The sequence below is a fragment of the Corylus avellana genome, chromosome 3 (genome assembly GCF_965113065.1).
Source record: "Corylus avellana chromosome 3, dhCorAvel1.hap1.2, whole genome shotgun sequence".
In the NCBI taxonomy this organism is placed as follows: domain Eukaryota; kingdom Viridiplantae; phylum Streptophyta; class Magnoliopsida; order Fagales; family Betulaceae; genus Corylus; species Corylus avellana.
Genome location: NC_142492.1, coordinates 28,564,756 through 28,585,572, shown reverse-complemented (window position 1 = coordinate 28,585,572; position 20,817 = coordinate 28,564,756). Strand labels below are relative to the sequence as shown.

Genomic DNA, 20,817 nt, shown 5'->3' with positions numbered 1-20,817 from the left:
ACCTCCTCCGAACTTTCACTCGTTTTAACACTGCTCTCAAAGTTTAAAAACTCTTAATTAAGAGTATTGAACTTTCAATTTCTTTCAATTATTTTCTTTTGTTATGATTTTTGTTAAATTTTATCAAAATTTTCAAATTATCTCTTATTTTTTATTATAAAAAATATTGTAAAGATGTTGCAAATATATATATTTTTTTATAAAAAAAAAAACATGGGTATTTTAAATTATTTGATAAGATTTAATGAAAAATTCCAATGAAATGAAGTAATTGAAAGAAATTAAAAAATCGATACGAATTTCAAAAAGTAATTTCAAAAGCATGGAAGTTAGAGGAGTTTTCTTTCTAAGTTTTCCTTTATTTTTTATATTTTCCTTTTTAATATGTCTTCCAATCAATGTCACAGCACTCAAAAGTTGAAAGGAAGAAAACTTTTAAGTTCATTTTCCTGGCCGCTGAGATTTTCATTGTGGACTTTTGCAAAGGACTCCTTTTATTCTTATGGTTTCAATGGATGGAGATTCTTAGCAAATTGCTATCAGAATTATTAGCAAAGGACAAATGTAAGAGTCTTATAAGATTTATTTCTTCGAACAAATTTTGGATAGTCTAACAGTCTGTCCACCTGTTTAGACAGATAAGTCTTATAAAAACTCGGATTTGCTAGAGATGTGGATCCTAAAAATCACAATGGGCAAAATGTGCCCGATATTTTAATCGACTAAACAAAAAAGATCGCACCCAACCAATCAGAAGCCGCTACAATTTTTCAAAAAATATCAAAAAATTTGATTATTACAGAAACTCACAAAAATGTTTAACAAATAATGAACGAATAAAATGGACATAAGTTTTGTTAAGTACATGTATGCAAAAATTAATGTGAAGGAATAAATGGATTTCCAAGTAAAAAGAAAACCCCAAAAAAAAAAAAAAGAATAAATAAATTGATTGTTAAAGTAATTTAAAAAAAAAAGAAAAAAAAAAGAAATTGATTTTGAGTTATGCTAACTGTCAGAGAGTGCGATCCAATGCCTCCCATTGACGAAACTTTTAACGAGGAATGGATGGGCCGAGTTGAAATCGAGCTCTGGGGCCCATGACACCGCTTTCAGCACCTCAGCTCCCGGGCCCCAGCACTTGTATGCTCCCAAAAGCACAGTCCTGTACCCAACAAATCTGTTCTTAATAACAATGCAATAATACAAGCCCCACCACATTCCCCTTTGAAAATTACTCAAACCCTAGCATGGATAAAGACATATTATTATGTTCCATAAGAATTCACGGCAATTATTTATCTGAATTGTTACTAATTTGAGCAAGTAATGTGAGAGGCCACCTGTCTGGGTAAGTGGCCTTAAAACTTAAAATTTATTTGGACAAATAGGTCTCAAATAAGGATCAGGATCCCCTGCATTTCCAAATAAATTATAGATTCTAAAATTATGTAAATTCAAGTCGTTCCTTGCATCGAACATCTTGAAAAATGTTACCAATTAAAAATGTATCATGTTACTATGGCAGATAAAAAGAATTCCCATCCCAAAAGGCTTTTTCTTTATTTTTGAAGAGACGCTCAAAGCTTTTTTATAACATAACCTGATGCAAATATACTCAATTCTCATTGCTAATATACTTCATTTTTAGTATGTAACATTTATAAGTCGTTTGGTGCAAGAAACTGTATAAATTTACATAATTTTAGAATTTGTATATTTTTTAAAATTGCGAGAGATCCTTATTCTTTATATAAAGTCTATCAAATTATTAGCAATTCCAACATATAATTATTGAATCTAAATTCCATATTATGTTTTATTAAAGAGAATATGATATCCTATACATAAAGCTATATATAGTATGACTTTTTGAGCCTTCAACGACATGTTTTGTTGACTAATGTTTGTGGCATTATGAGCACCCTTCTCTTTTTGTTCCCCCAACCCCCTTAAATTTTGCATTTTGATTCTCAATCAGGATCCCACCCCCACAATCCATAATGAATTTTACTGGGTTTTGTAAACACTAAACACAGTGAAGGTGACCCGCGGCCCAAGTGGTTGTGAAAAGGCGTGAATGAACAGAAAGGTGGGTGCCCCCCAAAATCAGCAAATCAGGTCAACTGTAATCAATGGGGGAATCACCGGAAATGTTGACGATGATGATAGAGAAATGAGGAAGAAGTAAAGTAAATGCTCACTTGTTGTTGTTGTTGATGTTGTTGGTGGGGTCCCCTCCATCCCAGCCACCATGTGCAACGACATCCTCGAAGTAGGTGAAGGAGTAGACAATCCGGGCGTACCGCCCCATGGCCCGACCCACGTAGAGCGGACCAGTGCCCGTCACCCGGCACCGGACAAATGCGAACCCCGTCTTCTCGTCTGGCTTGCTCCTGAACTGTGCTGCGATGGAGCCGAACCCTGTCGCGATTGAGTGTAGCTCACACTCCTGCGTCAGTCAACCACCCGTTTACGTGAGAAAGAAGAAGATAAAAATAAATAAATAAATACATAAAAAACCCTCACTGGAAAAAAAATAATAATAATAATACATAATGCAATACAATTATCTCAACTAAATTTCAGTTATTGCTTACAAAAATAAAAGAAAGAATAAATAGAATTTTGGTACTTGTGATTTTTAAAAAATGATTAATTACTCAATAAGATAAGCCCAAAAAAAAAAAAAATTATTGACGTTAGAAAAGTTGACAAAATCTGTTAATATATTACATCAGCATGAATCAGGCCGACCATAAGAGAAGGCTAATGGGAATGGTTTAGTTACCTCTCAAATTATTATTATTATTATGTGTCATTTGGGGTGGTTTGGTCAACCCCGATATGATTAGAAGGGATGGTTCAATTGAACCACCTTCAAGGTCATTGGGGTAGCTCGACCACCCTCATTTAGCAGATCAACGGATTATGTTAACTTTTTTAATGGCAAAGACTAATTTGTTTTTTTTTTTCTTACCCGATGGAGTAATTAATAATTTTTTAAAACTCAGAGAGATATTTATCAACGTTCAAAATTACAATAACCAAAAATACATTTATCTCAAAATAAAATAAAATAAACCTCAAAGATGTTACAGACCTCAACACTTTTTTTTCCAAATTATCTTTCCCAAATGATCTGAACCTCACGTTGATTTAAGAAAAAAACACAATCTAAACTTATTTATTTCTTAAATGGACCAGATCATTTAGAAAAGAAAATTTGAAAAAAAGTATTGGGTTCTTTAGCATTTCTCATATAAGATAATAAAAAGGGGTAACCTTCTCAGGATTCTCTCAACTGGAAAATATTCAGTTAGTTATATTTTAAGGGTATTTTTGTATTTTCACTTTTTGAGATGACAAAAATACTCCTATATTTATATATTATAACCAGCTAAATATTCTTCAGCTCATTTGAACTAGAGAGAATCTTAATTACTTCTAAGTTAGGATTCATCTCAACCCATAATTAACCTGCATGTAATGGGAAACGTGCTTCACACTTCAAATGCATGTGATTATACAGTTCCCCCAATGCCTACCTTCCTTTTCCTTTTTCTTTCTCTTTTTCAACAATCTTTGGTGGACACTAGCTAGCTACCCGACTTGCTGCTTCTTATGGACTCTCATCACCAAGTTTTGAAAATTAATTCTAAATTTTACATTTTTATAATATAAAATTCTTTGAAAATTAATTATTCATCTCCCTAAAAGTGCTTTTTTAGTTTTTTCCCCTCACACCTTAATTTAATTAATGCTCAACACTCTCATTAGATTTATATTACATTTATTTCACTTTGTTTTTGTTTTTTTTTTTTTTTTTACATGTCCGCATAAGAGGGGGAGGGAGATTCGAACTTGTAACCTCTACTTCATTAAATGTGATCCCAACCGATTGAGCTATCTCTTGGAGACTTATTTCACTTTGTTAATCCGTCATTATTAAAAAAATAAAAAGATAAAAAATCTGACACAGCAGTATGTGTACGTCCCATTTGTTTAAAACACAAGCCATTAATCAAATCTACATGCCATAACCCATTCTCCATGCACACTTTCTTTTTTAATTCTTAAGATAATTAAGATAAGCATGCTTTCATTTAAATAACAATTATGAAAGATAGGGTGAAAAAAAAGAGAGTAAAAATAGAATTTTTTTTTCTTAAAAAAACAACACTTTTTGTCAGAAAAAAAGTTTGTCTCCCTTTGAGACAGTACCACAGATGAGACAGCAGAAAAGGAGAGCTGATCGACAGCCACTGTCTCAGTTCAGACTCTCATGCATATATATGCTGCTGCATTATGTTATTTTAGAAATTCTAAGGGTTAATTAAGGGTAATTAACGAAGATGGATAATCGTAATCTAAGCAAGATTAATTAGCTAGCTGCTTAATCATTAATTACCTTGTACATGGAGCGAGCATTACCAAAAATGAAGTCTATGGAGCCCTCAATGTAACACTCCTTGAAGTAATGCCGTCCCGCATCGTCGCAAAGAGTGTCCTGTGCGCCGTAGAATCCGCACCCAGCGAAATATGCCTTATCCCCTGATATCCGGAATGCCAACGCTTGCCATCCCTGCATGCCCGGCAATGGTGCCGGCGCTGTATTCTACAATCAAATTATATATTAACGTAATGATTATATGTATAAAAAAAATGTTACGTTTACAACAAAATTTTTATATATAGTACGTGTTCAAGATATTACTGTTGAAGATTTGCAAAAGAATATTTTTTCTCTTCTGAATTAGTAGTACTATTACTACTATACCTTGAAGCTGATGTTTCTGGCTGAGAAATAATTGGCAAAAACAGCGACAGAAGCTGTTCTGTAAGTACGCAGCTGTTGCCCGTTGGGCCCCCGGTCACCGGCCCGGTCATGCCATTCAATCACAGTCACGTCTCTGCCTGCGCCTTGAAATGTGATGTACGGCTTCGTCACGGGCACTACCACCTTCTCTCTGCACCAATGCAATAATATTATAATCCGTCTCGTAAAAATTAATTATATGAAATTAAGAGTTGATTTTCACTGCTACGTTATCTTAATTTCGAAGGAGAATATATTGTTACATGTAACATCCAGCGCTTATTTGAATGACGACGTTCTGTGTGTTGTTTACTGGGATGGAATCTACGGCGGCTTGGACAGACCGGAAATCGGCGGAGCCGTTAACAGCGACAGAGATGAGGCGGAGGCCGATGGGTCCGACCCATTTGTGGGGGTTCTTGGTTAGGTTGGTGGAAGCTGTGGCATTGACTAAATTGAGGAGGCTTGGGTAGTGAAAGCTGGTAACAGGTAAAGGCTTTTGAAGTAATAACAACAAGCTGATCAAAATGAAGAAGAATGAGATGATGAAGAAAGAATTGGGAGAAGCCATTAGAATAGCATTAAACGCTCAGAGAATAGAATGATGGAGAATGTTTTAACGTTGGATTTCTTGGGTTTTTTAATTTGCTTTGCTTTGGAGTCTGGAGAATTCAAGAATATATGCTGGGAGGACAATAGAGACACATTTATAATCTGAGTAATCTGAAATATATATTTTATAGTATGTTTTTGGCAGAACATGTATTTCGGCCTTTCTAACGGTCATTTTTTGCTTATGCAGCAGGCTATCTATCTAGGCTTTTTGGTATTCTTGGCTGGCAATGGACACAAGTCTCCATGTGGGTCATCATCTTTTTTGGCTTTGCGCCGCTCCGTGAGGTACCCTCCTGCGTGTAGGGACCTTGACATGATGTTATATGGATCTCAGCCAACATTAATTCCTGGTTTTATAGCAATCTAATCATTTTAAATTCTTACATCAGGGATATAGTAATTCTCGATTGCGGGTCTTATCAAAAACTTATGTCAAGTTGAAAAATGTGTATAAAATATGTAAACCATAATTCTTACCATATAATTAAATAAGTAATATCCATCAATTATAATTCGTTAATTTTGTATTGAGCTGATGGCGAGTTTGCGGGGGTGTTAAAAAACGTCCAGATCCTACTATAGAATGATTTAGGACAAAAAAGAAAAAAAAAAACAATGCCCTTTAACCATGTTGAAAGTTATATGATTTAGGGTTTAGGTGTATTAATTCCTTATCGTTTCCCCTTATCTTGGCCCTCTGGTAGACAATATGGCAGACTCTATATATATATATATGAACTGAAATGAGTGGCCGAGAGAGAAGGGTGAGGGTTGATAAAATCTCCTTGGTAGCTCAAATTAACGGTCACCTATGGGGAAGATCCAAGGGTGGTGGTGGGCGTGCACGACAATGATGGTCCAGGCATGGCTGAATAGTATTTTTTGTATGTATTGCACCTTCATCGGATTTCCTCCAACATTTTCCTGGTCCCTGTGGGAGCCCACTCCTCTCTCTCTCTCTCTCTCTCTCTATATATATATATATATATTAAAATAGAAATCTAGTTTTCCGAACGTTGGAAACCTGAGCCCCCCTTCTCTCAATTTGGGCATGAGACAAAAAGAAAAAAAAAAAAAGAAAAAAAAAAAGGTACCTAAAACTCGTACAGGGATTTGCAATTATTGTGACCAACATGCCCCTCAAAGTTGCTCATGAATGATGATGATGATGATTGCAGGGATGATAGGTGAAGGCCCCTCCCTTTCTCTTTTTTATATTTGGTGATTTTGGTCAACCTCAGACCTGTTAACTATGATTGCACTATATATGTGTTGTTCATTAAGTTGTCATTAAAAAATAAAAAATTAAAAAAAAAACGTGGGATAATGTAGTGTATAGGTAGAAGACCCAAATTTTATGTTACTTTTAGAGACGGGTTTGTAAGAGATTTATGTTTTGGACAAAATTTGTGGCGGGCGTGTTTGATGTGGGCAAGTTAGGTGACACGAACGATTTTTCCTTTTCTAATTGCAATTTAATTAAAAATTTGTTCAACATTGACCCCAAAAGAGCCTTGGAAATACTTCCTCAATTATGAATCGAGCACGAATAGCTTATTTAGGAAGTGATGAGATTGGGTTTGATGTAAATGTGAAAGTAATTTTGAGGGGTTTTTTTTTTTTTTTTAATGTTGAAAATTATTTGTTAATGTTTTGATAGAGAAAAGAAAAAAAGAAAGAATGAATGAGTTATCAAAACGAGATCATTAATACAACGAGTGGATTTGATTGATGAGAAATGCTATACTCCTCAAAGTTTTTTCTTTAAAATTTGGTTTTCAAATGATTTGTCACCATTCTATGAATTAATGACACATTTTTAAAAATAATAAATTTCATGTGATTGTGACACATCATTTGGAAATCCAAATGAAATATGTTGGACTTTGAGTAGCAATGGACTAAACCCAAATGGGCACCTATAATAGGCCCATTTAGCTTATTGATCAACTAGGAATATAGTCCAACTATACAAGTAGAATTATGGAACTTTTATAGAGATGGAATTTACTATGCGAATAAATTCTCTCTATCTTCTTAAGTATCTTTTTCTAGGCTTTAAACTCCATCTAGAAAGCTCTTGTAGTGTGGAAAGATTGTGGTTTGCTTGCTTAATAGGTCACCAACTCTCAACTATGAGTAAATGCTACTCTTTAAACCCACTTATCATACTTACGTCATACCACTACAAAACAAAAGTCCAATTAGTGATTTTTTTGGAAATAATAATAATAATAATAATAAATATTTTTTTTAAAAAAAAAAAGTTACTAAAATGTGGTATTTTACTGTTCAAACATCACTATTCATAAAGTATGGACGTTTGATTTATATTCACACTTTGAAATGCGACGTTTTGAATAGTGTCACACGTCACCAAGTAATTTTTGAAAAAATTGGCGCTCAAAATTTGTGTTTATAACAACCACACATACCTAAAAAGGCCACCCCCACCATTGGGGTGGCTTGATCTCTAATTTATTATTATTTTTTTATAAATTAAAAAAAAAAAATTGAATTTGTTTTATTATTATTATTTTTTTAAAAAAATAATTTAATTTTTTTGTTTTATTTATTTATTTTTTCTTGTTTCTTGGTATTATAAATATTTGTTTGATAACTTTTTTTTAAAAAAAATTTTATAATAGAGTAGTGACATTTAAACAGTGCAATCATCACATTTCAAAAGGTGACGCACATTGTTTAAACGACACCTTCTAAAATGTGACATATTATAAATAGCATTTCTTTTGTTCGTTTAGGTGGTTGATATAGAGAGCCAATCAAAACATAGTGCATGTGAAAGAATATCATTAATCATCAACCATAGACCTGGCTTTCCGAAGTGCTCAATTAGGAATTTTTTTTTTTTTAATATATATTTTTAAATCCTTAAGGTATGCACTCAATATATGTATTATATACCGTGAATTCCTTGGTATAATCTAGTTTGCCTTTTTTTAATACTTTCCCACTACTAACGCTATCCAATATTACTTAGCTAGGGAAGAAAATAAAAAAAATAAAAAAAATAAAAAATTGAAAAGAAAGTTGAACAATATGGACACACATCACAATAGACCAGAGCCAAAACAATGCAACTAATTCAATTATAACAATCATGTATAAATTTCTTTGCCAATGTTCCCTTAACAGAGTTGAACAAGTCCCCCCCAACCCCCCCCATCTTGCTAAATCCATGACATAATTTGAGTGCAACAGAAACCCAGGGGAAGCCAATGCAACATAGACCTCCGTCCCATTTCCATCCACAACCATCTTCAACATGGACACCATTTCCATCCACAACCATCTTCAACATCTGTCCATGTCAGCCAAAAAATGCCGTCCCAGTCACCGGCATCAGTCCATGCAGCGGACGAAAATCCATTTTGTTACTCAATATAACTTGTTAAACCCTGAAGGTGGCGAAGATTCACCCAATTTTGGGAAGAAAGCTTCCCTTTCAATTGAGACTTGAAGGCATGCCATGACCTTAACCATGGCTACCCACAAGAATGGTGCAGCGCAGAATGCATAGCCAAATACAGCAAGAGCTCTTACAACCCCATCTGGATACCACGGAAACGCCATGACCAAAAGCGACCCAAAGATCCCGAGCCATGGGACTAAAAGTGGTAACATTGGTAGTAAAAATGCATTAATCGCTATGGAGCAAAGGGAGAGAGAGCCAAGCAAATAAAGGCTCCAGCCTAGTAGTGGATGAACTGTGTGAGGAATGATGAAGAAGGGTACTACATAGGAGGCAAGAATAGACCAAATAGCTATAGTTTTGATGCCAATTTGTATCAAGGAAGTGTTCTTCTCCGACCTACGGTAGCATAGCTTCGAGAAGCTCGGCCGTGCTAGACGAGTCATTGCTATTATTCCCAGATAAATTACACACTGTATAAGTACTGCTGGCACCTCTGCAGCATACCTACACAAAAAAAAAAAAATAATAATAAAATTAAAAAAATAAAATGTCACTGTTACAATTGCTCTTGGCTATTGTTTTTGAATAACCTTGTATGAAACAGGCAAGCTTTTTGAAGAAAGAATAACAAAATAGTGGACCAAAAACATAAACAAAACAATCTGGAAAAAAAGAAGATAATAGAACATAAGAATGAACTTTAATCTTACCCAAGAGTTTGACGACGCTGTTCGTGCCATGAAATGCCTAATGGCAGGACAGGCCATGCCCACCAATACCATGGCTTCAACCATGGTGCACCAGGGAATGTAATCACACTGTTGGGTCCACATGGCACACTCCAGCGGAGTCTGAGATCTGAAGCCAGCAAAGATTAAACTATAAGTACAAAATTGGCTGCCGCATTAGTAATTGAAGCTAAAAGAATAGGAAATGGAGAAAATTTCTTTTCTGATTACATACAATAGTAAGTAGCATCCATTTGATAGCCTAATGGAAGTCTGTAGGTTCCAACAAGCTTGGTGCCGTTAGGGGGTAGATGGAACATTGGCTGATCAAGCAAATCTGAGAAGTAGCTGCCAATAAAACCCTGGTCTGCACCATCTGGATTGTCTCGTGCAATCTCCAACTCGTGTACCATGTCATTGAAAACCTCCTTTGACGGCTGTAGTACCAGATTCACAATAACAAGCATTAAAACCATTCAAATGATCTTCTCTTTGGAAACTTTCCACATTGATTAAAGAATTCGCAATGTAAGGTTCCAAGCAAAGTTCATATGAAAAACAGACTTTTACTGGATTTATAATAGGACACATTAAACCATTTAAAGGAAATTTTCTTTGGCTATATTACACGTTAATTAAAGAACTCATTGTCACGTTAGAAGCAATTCAGCTGAAAAACTAACTTGTTATAGGCTCCAGAATGATTCCGTAGCTTATTTAAGAAAATCACAAATGATACGAGCACTGATAGTGCATGTGAAGGGGTGAGAGTCAAGGTGAGCATGCTACATTTTAGAGACATATTCTTCAATCTTTTCAATCACTCCCATAACTCAAGTGAGATCATGTTCCACAGAAAAGGTCAACATCATAAAATAAGTTGTGAAATAAGAAGCTACAATGTACTCAAACAAATAATATTTGTTAAAAGGAAAAAAGTATTGCTTTAAGAAACACCTTAAAAGTGAGAACTAGGATTTACCTGCAAAACGAAGAGGCCGGTATGAAAGATGCAAGGGTTGATGAAGACCGCACAGAACTTTCCACATTGGAATAACTCATCAGTTTTCTGAAGGAAGAGATTATCAGCATCGAGCATGATGACTCTGTCGTAGTCCACCAGGCTCCATGCATAGAGTTTGTTCAATGTCAACTTGAATCTCCTATCGAAATTGGGCTGATCCTTGTAAGGATTATTCAAATTTTCAACCCTCACCACCTTTGCCCCATCTTCCTGTTCCCTAGACCACAGAAACATAACGGTCACTTCATTTCCAATAGCATTTTCATTTTAATGGTATGCCTCACACACACACACACACACACACATTATTCAAATTTTCAACCCTCACCACCTTTGCCCCATCTTCCTGTTCCCTAGACCACAGAAACATAACGGTCACTTCATTTCCAATAGCATTTTCATTTTAATGGTATGCCTCACACACACACACACACATATATATATATTACTGACCAAATGTTTCTTACTAAACAAATATAAGAACTGCATTTTTACAAGCTCTCAGTATGTCAAATTAAGGGTATACTGTGTTTGTAGCAGCATGTTCATTCGAGAAAAAATGTTCATTCGAAAAAACACAATGCATAGGTTATGAATCCTATAGGAGCCACTCATATGTTTCTCGAGTTCAACTTAGCGTCAGAAAGTAATCAAATATCCAGTAACCTATAGAATCATCATAAATGCAAATTCCAAGACTGATGATGATATTCATAGAATTTGAAGGCTCACTTTTTATATAGGACACCAAGGCATTTGAAGGTAACCATATTTAAAGCTCTGTTTTAATGAAGTGGTGGAATCTATGGCTCCTCCTTGGAGGGTCTTGGTAAACTCTGGATACACTATCATACACCCAACAACCATGCATCTTTTGAAACCCCTTTAAAGTAGGGCATACATTGGTTGGTTCAGCAAGTTTGATTGATATTTTCAAACAGTTACCAAGCCACACCAAATCAGAATTTTTTCGTAATGGTTGGTCGGGTTTGTTGCTTTACAGCAAAGGAAAGGGAGAGAGAGAGAGAGAGAGATCTATAATAGATTGTGAAAATGGATGAAAATGATGGAGGTCTACAAAAAAGAGAAAGATTGGTGGAAAGAGCAAATATTGGTGACTATCTATGACAGGATGGTAAAGATCAGCGAGATCCACAAAGATCTATAATGGGAAGATGGAAGTTGATGAAGATTGACAACAAAGGTGTTAGGGTTGCACACCAACCCCCTCAGGTTGGCTTTTTAGCTATTTTTGATGACTGAGCTAATGAGTGTCAACTGTTTGAAATCATCCTCCAAACCAACTGGCCAAAGAGTAGAGATTTTCGGCTGACAAGAGTCAGCCAAGCGTCTGCCAAGTGAGATTTTTGTTTTGTTTTTTTTTTTAAATTGAAGAGAAAAGAAGTTACCAGGGAGATTATGGATGACCGAATTTTTGCATTAGCACCAAATTTAGGATGACCGAATCCCTTTAGAGTGATACCATCTCTAAAGGGTTAACCTTCCACTCTTAGGTTTTAATTTTGAATGCAAAAATGAGTTTTGAGGCATTAGAACCCAAATATTAGCTCATGAAAATTTAGCTAAAAAAAACACAACAAAAAAATTTTCATTTCCATTTTTTTTTATTATTATTACTATTTTATTTTTTAGAGGCAGCCACGCATTGGACGATGCTTGGCTGCCTCAATGCTGCATAGACGGACTCCTGGCCAAAACATAGTTATTGAACGATCCTTTTCAAAGTTCAGTGAATTAGAATTCTCCACCAATCTATGATACTAATTTCAAGGATGGAGATCTTTTGGAAGTAAGTTCTTTACCGTATAGTATATTTAAGCACAATAAGCCCAACTTGGCTTCCTAGTTGTTATGGTTGTTGGTACTATTCTGTTTTATCAATAAGCGTAGTCCAAAGAGAGTTTTTCTTCAATCTTCCTATTATTCTATGAATTTTTCTAGGTTTTTTTTTTGAGAGTTGACTTTGCCTTCGCTTGACTCCGACTCCAACTTTTCTAAGGCAGAGTCGGATTGGAAATCACCTCCATTCAGGGGCAGATTTAAATTTTTATGAGAAAAGGGAACAAAACTAAAACAACAAAACCTTTGAGGGTCCATTACATAAAAATAATAATAATAATAATAAAATAAAATTTAGAAGGGTTAAATACTAAATTAGTCCCTGGGGTTTCACAACTTTATTTTTCTCCCCCTAGGGTTTCATTTTTATCACATGAGGTCCTTGTGGTTTTGATAAGTGACCAAATTAGTCCATCCGTTAGTTGACCGTTAAACTGACACGTGGACCAATCAGACGTCGACACGTGGCACATATATTAAATTTTTTTTTAATTAAAAAAATGTTTTTTTTTTTAAATTAAAAAAAATATTTAAAAAAAAAAAAAACAAAAAAAAGAAAAATGGGACGAAACAGGGGGTGGCCGAGCCACCCCCTTGGCGCCCAGGGGGTGGCTCGGCCACCCCCATCCGGCCAGATGGGGGTGGCCTGGCCACCCCTATGGCCAAAGGGGGTGGCCGAGCCACCCCCAAATTGCCAAGGGGTGGCTCGGCCACCCCCTGTTTCGTCCCATTTTTTTTTTTTTAATTTAAAAAAAAATTAATATATGTGCCACGTGTCGACGTCTGATTGGTCCACGTGTCAGTTTAACGGTCAACTAACGGTCAACTAACGGATGGACTAATTTGGTCACTTATCAAAACCACAGGGACCTCCTGTGATAAAAATGAAACCCCAGGGAGGAAAAAATAAAGTTGTGAAACCCCATGGGGTTTTGGAGTATTTAACCCAATTTAGAAACATTTTTAAAATTTGGACGGCTCCAAGGGCAGGGGCGGTTCCGCCGAAGGTAGAGTCAGAAGTTGTCCAACTCTTTCCGACTCCGGCAGATGCGGATATCAAAGATGCCTTTCCGAGTTTGGCCCTAAAAGTGTGAGGCGGTTTTGTGTTTGTCATTAGAAAACCACCCCAGCCCATTGGACTAAGGGGATATTTTTGCAGCGAAAAAGATCCGCAAATCTTTCAAGAATATACAAAAAAAGTATTGACAAAACCAACAAGCAATAAGGGAAGAAAAAGAAACGACTATGTTCATTGAAAGCAACGTTTCTTTGTCTTTGTGTTCCACCTAAAAAGAAACACACGACTCGACTCGGACTAAGAGTACTGAGTCATGGTCACTTGGAAAACGAGTCAGAAAAGTAAATGCAACATTTTATATTGACTCGAGCTCTGATTGGAAGGTAATCTTTAGAGGAGACGAGACTATTGGTTGGGTTTTATTTAGCTCCACCTACATTCCACGTTTCCAGTAGGAAGCTCTCATCCAGGGCAGGCAAAATATCAAACCCCAAACACGACTGGGGTCCACGGCGCACGTTAGCGCCAAACACAAGACGACAGAGAGAAACCTAGAATATTTGCGAAGAATGGAAAGGGGAAAATGGTTGTCGGAGAGACTTACAGAGCTCGGACCCATCGGAGAGGGACCTCGAGGGACGCAATGACGACGAGATCCGCTTCCACGTCGAGCCTGACGAGGGATCTGATCATCACGCGCGTGGCCACGTAGAACTCGTAGTCCCTCGGCGTCCCCATGTACAGCATCGTCGCGTACGCATTTCTACTGTGCGCCGCTTTCTCCTCGGACGCCGTCGTTTCGAATACAGCAAACACCAGCAACAGAAACGTCAGGAACCCACCGACTTCTCGCTTCTCTTTTCGCCGCGCCATTCCAGTATCGCCGGAAAAATCAGAAGTGAATGTGGTGGGGGGCCTCCGAGTCCAACAACAACATCAGCGAGAGATTTCCGCCGCACAAAACGGTGCGTTGGGGGCTCCTGCTTTTCGTAGGATTTTCAAGAGAGAGAGAGGGAGTTTCCGAATTTGGACGAGGCAAGGAAAAAGGAAGGCTGTTGTTTATCAGAGAAATAGCAGGAACAGGAACAGCCTCTGCGGACAATTTTGTATATTTTACTTAATTTTCCCGTGCGACGGAGGTGTAGGGAAACCTTTAGATCTCAGCCGCTCATCTTTATTAACAAAATGTCACGGTTGCGTACGGAAGACTTTCTCTTCTCGTGTATATTAAATTAAAATTTTAAAAAGCTATGGACCACCGGTGTATGACAGCGTGTTGGTGGAGCAGGGAGTTGACGAATTAGAACGCGTGCGTTCTGACTGAATTACCCTTGAGCGGGTCAACTTTTGTTGACTCATTCTCTCATGACTCAGCGTGTACTGATGTTGGGCGTCGGCTACTCGGCTCTGTGGGTGGGTCGGACAACTGGATAAGGATGCCCTCTCTAGTCTCTAGGGGCATTGCAGGGACCAGTGTTTTCTTTCCAATTTTGAATAATTAATTAATTATAAAAAAATAAAAAATAAAAATTTTGTCAGCCACGTATATTTTTGATGGTTTTTTGTTAGGTGCTGATATTTTCAAATCAAATGCATGGTAGTCGGTGGAGTCGGCTATCAACTACTACTAGTCATAGTTGATAAGTTCAACCTTGTGAGATCTTAAAGTCCTGCTCTATGATGGAGTCTTGGAGCAATTTAAAATGGTATCAAAGATGTGGAATAATAATGTATTCGAATTCTATGAAATTATCGAATTAATTATTTGTTTCCAATAAACTTTTGTGAGATGAGACTTTTCCACACAAAAATATTTAGGGTGTGTGTTTGTGTCCGAGAAATAACCGTCACTAGTGAGTCTATTTTACATTAATACAACTCTACTTTGTTTGCAAGTCTTTTACCATTGTCAAGTGTGTTTCGTGTTGAGAGTTGCCCAAGAACACCACAAAATGCAACTTCCGACCAAGTACATTCAGATACCCGTCACAAAAAGTTAATCATGACTTTGAACACCACTTTAGTCTAAAAGTCTAATCTAATGGGCATTCACCTCTTTAAGAAGCCCACTCTATATGAAAAAAGAATGAATATCATGATCAATCACATCTTTTCCAATGATAGGCTAAGCTTTTTGAAAAATTAAAAAATAAAATCCTATTAATCTTCACCATTCTACCCAAATAGGCATTGTTTTGATCACTTAAGTTTAACCACTCATTATTGGTTTTTGTTCAAAGAAAGATTCTTCATTTCTACAATTCTACTGATTGAAATATACTCACTTAAGCACTCATTCTCCCTCCTCAAACATCTCCATCTCCTTTAGAATCCAAGTAAGCTTTTTGACTTTGTTCAAGCCTAGCTCTAGCTTGTGAAACTCACACTTTTATCCTTCCAAACACTTCTTCACCCCTTTTACTTGTATCCCCAAATCTCTAGCCACCCACTCTAAGAACTTTCATGTTCAGACTAAGAATTGAAATTTTTTAAAGGTTTTTGTTGGTTCAGGCTGTTGATCATCTCATCTGAAAATCAATTAGTGTTTAGTGTGGGAAGTCAAGCTTTTTTTGACATTCAAAATCATACCCCACAAAATATATTCTAAAATGTTGTCCATGTGGGCAGAATCGGCACCGATGGATTCCACTCTAGAAATTCAATTGCAGCTTGTCCATACTTTCCCATCCAATATACATTAGACATCACCCTATCTCTAACTTTCTTTCAACAAAGTTATCTACATATATAATTGTTCATTAGTGTTGCAATCTTAGGGGTGAAATAGATTTATATATATATTTCAATATTCGTAGTTGACAAGATAAAGTAAAGAGTATATAAAACAATATCAAATATTGCCCACTTATTAATTCTAATCTTGATGATAAATAAAGTACTAATATCCCAAAATTCTACCAAGGATGCATGAGGTTCTAACTGGGGCAATATATACCTACCACCCATCCAATCTAGCTAGCTCCACAGTTGACCTGAAAATAACGTTATATTTAATTTCCTTCTTAATTGGTTTATAAGATATTATAGATTTATTTCTTCACTTAGTTTATTTTGTTTATTTTATTTTATTTTTTTCTCTAATAAAAAATGGCAGTGATGGAGACGAATTGTAGTCATTCTATTTTAACATAATTATAATAGCACTTACCCGGTAGTAGACGCACATGAGGGTTATACACGGTGAAAAACACATGAGCTCTTGCAACTTTGGCTTGAGTCATAGCTTGACTCAGCCCTACCAGAACATCAATGAGAATCAAAGTGGTTTACACTAATCAGGCATGAAGATTCTCATTGCGAAATTCGAATTCATGCCCTAGTGTGTAACAAATCACTTAAAAAAATTTCTTGAATCATTGAACTACCATCCTAAATGGTGTATTCACTTTTTTGTTTACACGCTAAGAAAAAGCTCTCATATTTACTTTCAAAACACTTTTGAAACTTAAAAACAAAAAAAACAAAAAACGCTCTCCAAAACAAGTTAACAAATATACGCTAATCACTTTAGTTACTTATAAACCTCATCTCAAACATGCCCTTAATTAAGAACAAATCCAAAGAGTATATATTTGCCGACCATCATTGTGAATTTTGACACTTAAAAGAGAAGGAATAACGTACGGTATCATGCCACCCCCCCATTGGGTATATCCTTTTATAAGTGCTTATACTATATCATCAATTTGATTGATTATATCACCCCTTAATATAATTACAATCCAACAAAAATGATGTCCTTTTCTGTCCTAAACACACTAATATTAATTTAATGATGTCTTTGTTGCGTGGGAAATTAAGGTCACTTTCGGTTGGTATTTCGTAGGTTGACTAACAATACATTTCGTGTATTTTTAAAATTCATTCAATCAAGCTGTGACCGATCTAGTTAGCACGTTCCCCCCGTCTAAGCGCATTACAAGGGAATCAATCTTAAAATAATAAATTATAATTATTTATGTATTTAGAGAAAGAATATTATTCCTTTTTTTTTTTTCAAAATATATATATAAATGATTGATTATATAAAAAATAGGAAGAGTTGAACGACCGTCCCCGGCACAATCCTTTTTTATTTATTTATTTTTATTTAAAGAATCTAAAAATTAACTTTAAATTGGTCAAGATTGTCGGAATCAATTAACCAGGGTAAGATAAAAGTACTGATAGACATACATGTGATCAAATAATATTCAATTTAGTCGGCAAATATTTTTCTAGTCACCCCCAACCCACATGGAAAGAGATGGAACGTGTAAACAAGAGTTTAAAATTGAGAATAGTTAAGCAGCCAGAAGTTATTTATAAATAAATAATATACATGCCCGTTTCCCGACACTTGCTGGATCGAAACCATTTTCTTTGACGATATCAGTTTTCTTGATGTGTCGGGTCATTCATTTAACTCATTTTCAACTGTTCCAGTTTTTTAAATTTCAAGTTTACGGAAAGTTCATTTATAAGAATCTAAAGCCTAAACAGTTTTGTATGCTTCTTATTTGGTTTGTTAGACTAAGATCTACCTATTTTTTTCAAACTACATTTATCCCTTCAAACTTTGAAACTACCATCCTATTTATAATATATCTTCCTAATGTTTTAATTTCTACAATATCTTCCTAATCTATCATAAGGGTTGCAAAATTATCTACCATTAAGATTTTCTGTTAAATCATATCAGAACCAGTATAAATAGTTCTTTCATACAATCTAAAATGGCAAAAATACCATTTGCAAATTGAGTAATTTTTATTTTTATTTTTATTTTTGCTTTTTTGGATAAGTAAAAGGGAAAGCTTTACCCAATTTCTCAGCAAGAATTATGATTTTGTTTGTCCACTCAAAAAATGAAAAGACAAAAATAACCCTCACATATAACTAATTGAATATTATTCAAATATTCAGTTAAATGAAATGGTGAGGATCGTTCAAATCAGCAAGGGATCAAAAGGTGATAAATAAAACAAACAAATAAATAAATAATGTTATTTAGGAAAAGGTTATATACCAAGTTAGGGAGGAATGCTACAATGCATTCTGCAACCCATTTTCCCACCCTCTCTTTACTTTAAGATTTTGATTTTTTCAAAAAAAATAAATAAATAAATAAAGGTCAAGAGAGAAGAGATGTGAGGAGATGGCTTGTAGAATGCAAAAGAGAATATCCCGGGTTAGGGATTTGATTGGTTAGGTTCAGTGCCTAGTATTATAGCACATGGTCCTAATTGCTAATTACCCTGTTTGGCCCGTCAATTCCCCAAGCGGCCAATAGTTATTAAGTACGAAGGAGTCAACGGAGTTCATTATCGCAAAGAAGATCCCAGAGAAAGAGTAGAAATTAAAATGCAAATAATAATAATAATAAAAGCTGGGAGTTTTTGGAGAGACTAACAGAGCATGGACCCATCGGAGGGGGACGTCGACGGAGGCAATGACGACGCGATCGGCATCAACGTTGAGCCGAGCAAGCGATCGGAGCATGACACGGATCGCCAGGTAGAACTCGTAGTCCCTCGGCGTTCCCATGTACATCATCGTCGCGTAGGCGTTCCTCTGCTGCGATGCTTCTCCATACGCCGGCGACGTCGTTCCACAGGCGGCTACTAATATCAGCAACACAAATCTCATTAACCCAACAACCTTCCTCTCCTCCTCTTTCCAACCCATTAATCCTACAACTACTCTTCCTTCTTTCGCTTAATTTAATTTTCTCACCCAAAAAACAAAAATCTCTGCTTTTTTCTTATCTCTATCTCTTAGCTGCTGGTATATTTTTCTCAGCTTCCATGGAAGTGCTGGGCACAAACACAGAGGAAGAGATAAAGAGAAAGAGAGAGAGTGAGAGAGAAGGTTCAGTTTCTGACAAGGGAGCTTCCAAGGAAGGCTCCCAATAGGGTGTATATATATATATATATATATATATATATATGAGGACACGGTCTTTTCAAAAAAAATAAAATAAAAAATAAAAAATTTATTTAAACAAATTGGATCTGCGGGTACGTTTCAAGTTGCGGCAAAACTGAGGCGAGGAGTACATTAAAATCTCAGCCGCTGGTTAATTATACGGAGGGACTGACTGACAGTTTTAACCGTTGCAAACTGGAACGTGGTTGTGCCAGACAGTTGTGATGCATATGAATCTGCTATTTATTTATTTATTTATTATTTTATTTTATTTTTTTATCAAAATAATCACACTTGCGCTTAAATTTTTTTTTTAATAAGTGAAGTTTAACACCAGTAATATTTAATTAAAAGAATTAAAATAAGAAGTAAATGGCAGAATCACGATTTGAAGTATGATCTTTTAAATCACTACTTATCTTTAAAATTTAAAATAATAAAAAAAAGTAAATATAATTATTACTTTATTGATGCAACTTTGCCAATCATCCTTCAATTTTTTTTTTTTTTTTTTGAAAAATCATATTCAACCCTTAAGTTTTGATTTGATTTGGATTTGGTCGTTGAGTTTTAAATTTCAAGAATAAAGTCTTTTATGTTTTACCAAAGTTTAAAATTAGTCTTTCTAGCTATCACTTTACAATTAAAGTTACTAGGTTTTCATATGCCGGGTGTGTCTTCTTTGACAAGTTAGAGTCCCTATTAGCACCTAATATCATAGTTAGCATCATGTCAGCACTAAAGTTAACAGTTTTTTCATCTAATGCAACAAATTCAAAAGATTAGAATGAAGAAGAAGATGTTTCTTTGTTTTTAGAGTTGGGTTTTTTGTTTTTGTTTTTGACTTGACGCTTAATGATATTGCATTGCTATTAACTACTGAAATGGATGCTAATTGAGACACAGTTGACATGGCTGATTTTTTTTATTAAAAAAAAAAAAAACAAAAAAGCATGAAGAATGATGAAAGAATGACATAAATAGATGTTCTAGCATTTCTCTTATTGAAATTAAAAATCAAATATTAAATTCAAATCAAATAAAAACCTAGAGACTAAATATAATTTTTTTCCCTTTCTTTCCTTTTCCCGAGCGTGCATAAGTTAATCATAATGGGTCACATATACAACCTTGAAGTCCATGTACAAATGTCGTATTTTATTTCTAATTAAATGTTTGACAAACTACTTTTACTAGCTAGTGTAGACCACATAAATATATGTTCAGTTTTTTTTTTTTTTTTTTTCCTTGTTTTATTCTTTATGACTAGAATAAAACATTAAAGATGTTTAGGACCTATCTACCCGATCATCTTTTTGTTAATTAAAAGTATAAATAATAAATTAAATCTTGACTAAATTTCCAATCACTATCATAAATAAGTAATGC

At 35.3% G+C, this 20,817-nt stretch overlaps 2 protein-coding genes across 5 annotated transcripts; both read right to left on the bottom strand.

Moving 5' to 3' along the window:
* Positions 1 to 958: 958 nt before the first annotated feature.
* Positions 959 to 5,494, bottom strand: PME5 (Pectin lyase-like superfamily protein). The gene is made up of 5 exons (XM_059588120.2): positions 5,083 to 5,494; positions 4,781 to 4,970; positions 4,412 to 4,618; positions 2,205 to 2,452; positions 959 to 1,165 (listed from the first exon to the last, which is right to left on the bottom strand). The coding sequence occupies exons 1-5, from the start codon at positions 5,388 to 5,390 to the stop codon at positions 1,009 to 1,011; spliced, it is 1,110 nt and encodes a 369-aa protein (XP_059444103.2). The 5' UTR covers positions 5,391 to 5,494; the 3' UTR covers positions 959 to 1,008.
* A 3,041-nt stretch (positions 5,495 to 8,535) lies between these two features.
* On the bottom strand, positions 8,536 to 19,413 carry LOC132175271 (putative glucuronosyltransferase PGSIP7). Of its 4 annotated transcripts, none has more exons than XM_059587155.2 (5): positions 18,914 to 19,413; positions 10,581 to 10,839; positions 9,834 to 10,035; positions 9,581 to 9,728; positions 8,536 to 9,374 (listed from the first exon to the last, which is right to left on the bottom strand). In XM_059587155.2, exons 1-5 carry the CDS (start codon positions 19,186 to 19,188, stop codon positions 8,834 to 8,836), a joined length of 1,425 nt encoding a protein of 474 aa, XP_059443138.2. In that variant the 5' UTR covers positions 19,189 to 19,413; the 3' UTR covers positions 8,536 to 8,833. The 4 variants fall into 4 exon arrangements, with proteins under 4 accessions (XP_059443138.2, XP_059443139.1, XP_088370172.1 ...); XM_059587156.2 differs by lacking the exon at positions 18,914 to 19,413 and adding an exon at positions 14,105 to 14,679 and having other exon boundaries at positions 8,539 to 9,374; XM_088514046.1 differs by having other exon boundaries at positions 8,541 to 9,374; positions 10,581 to 10,832; positions 18,914 to 19,014.
* Between the last annotated feature and the right edge of the window lie 1,404 nt (positions 19,414 to 20,817).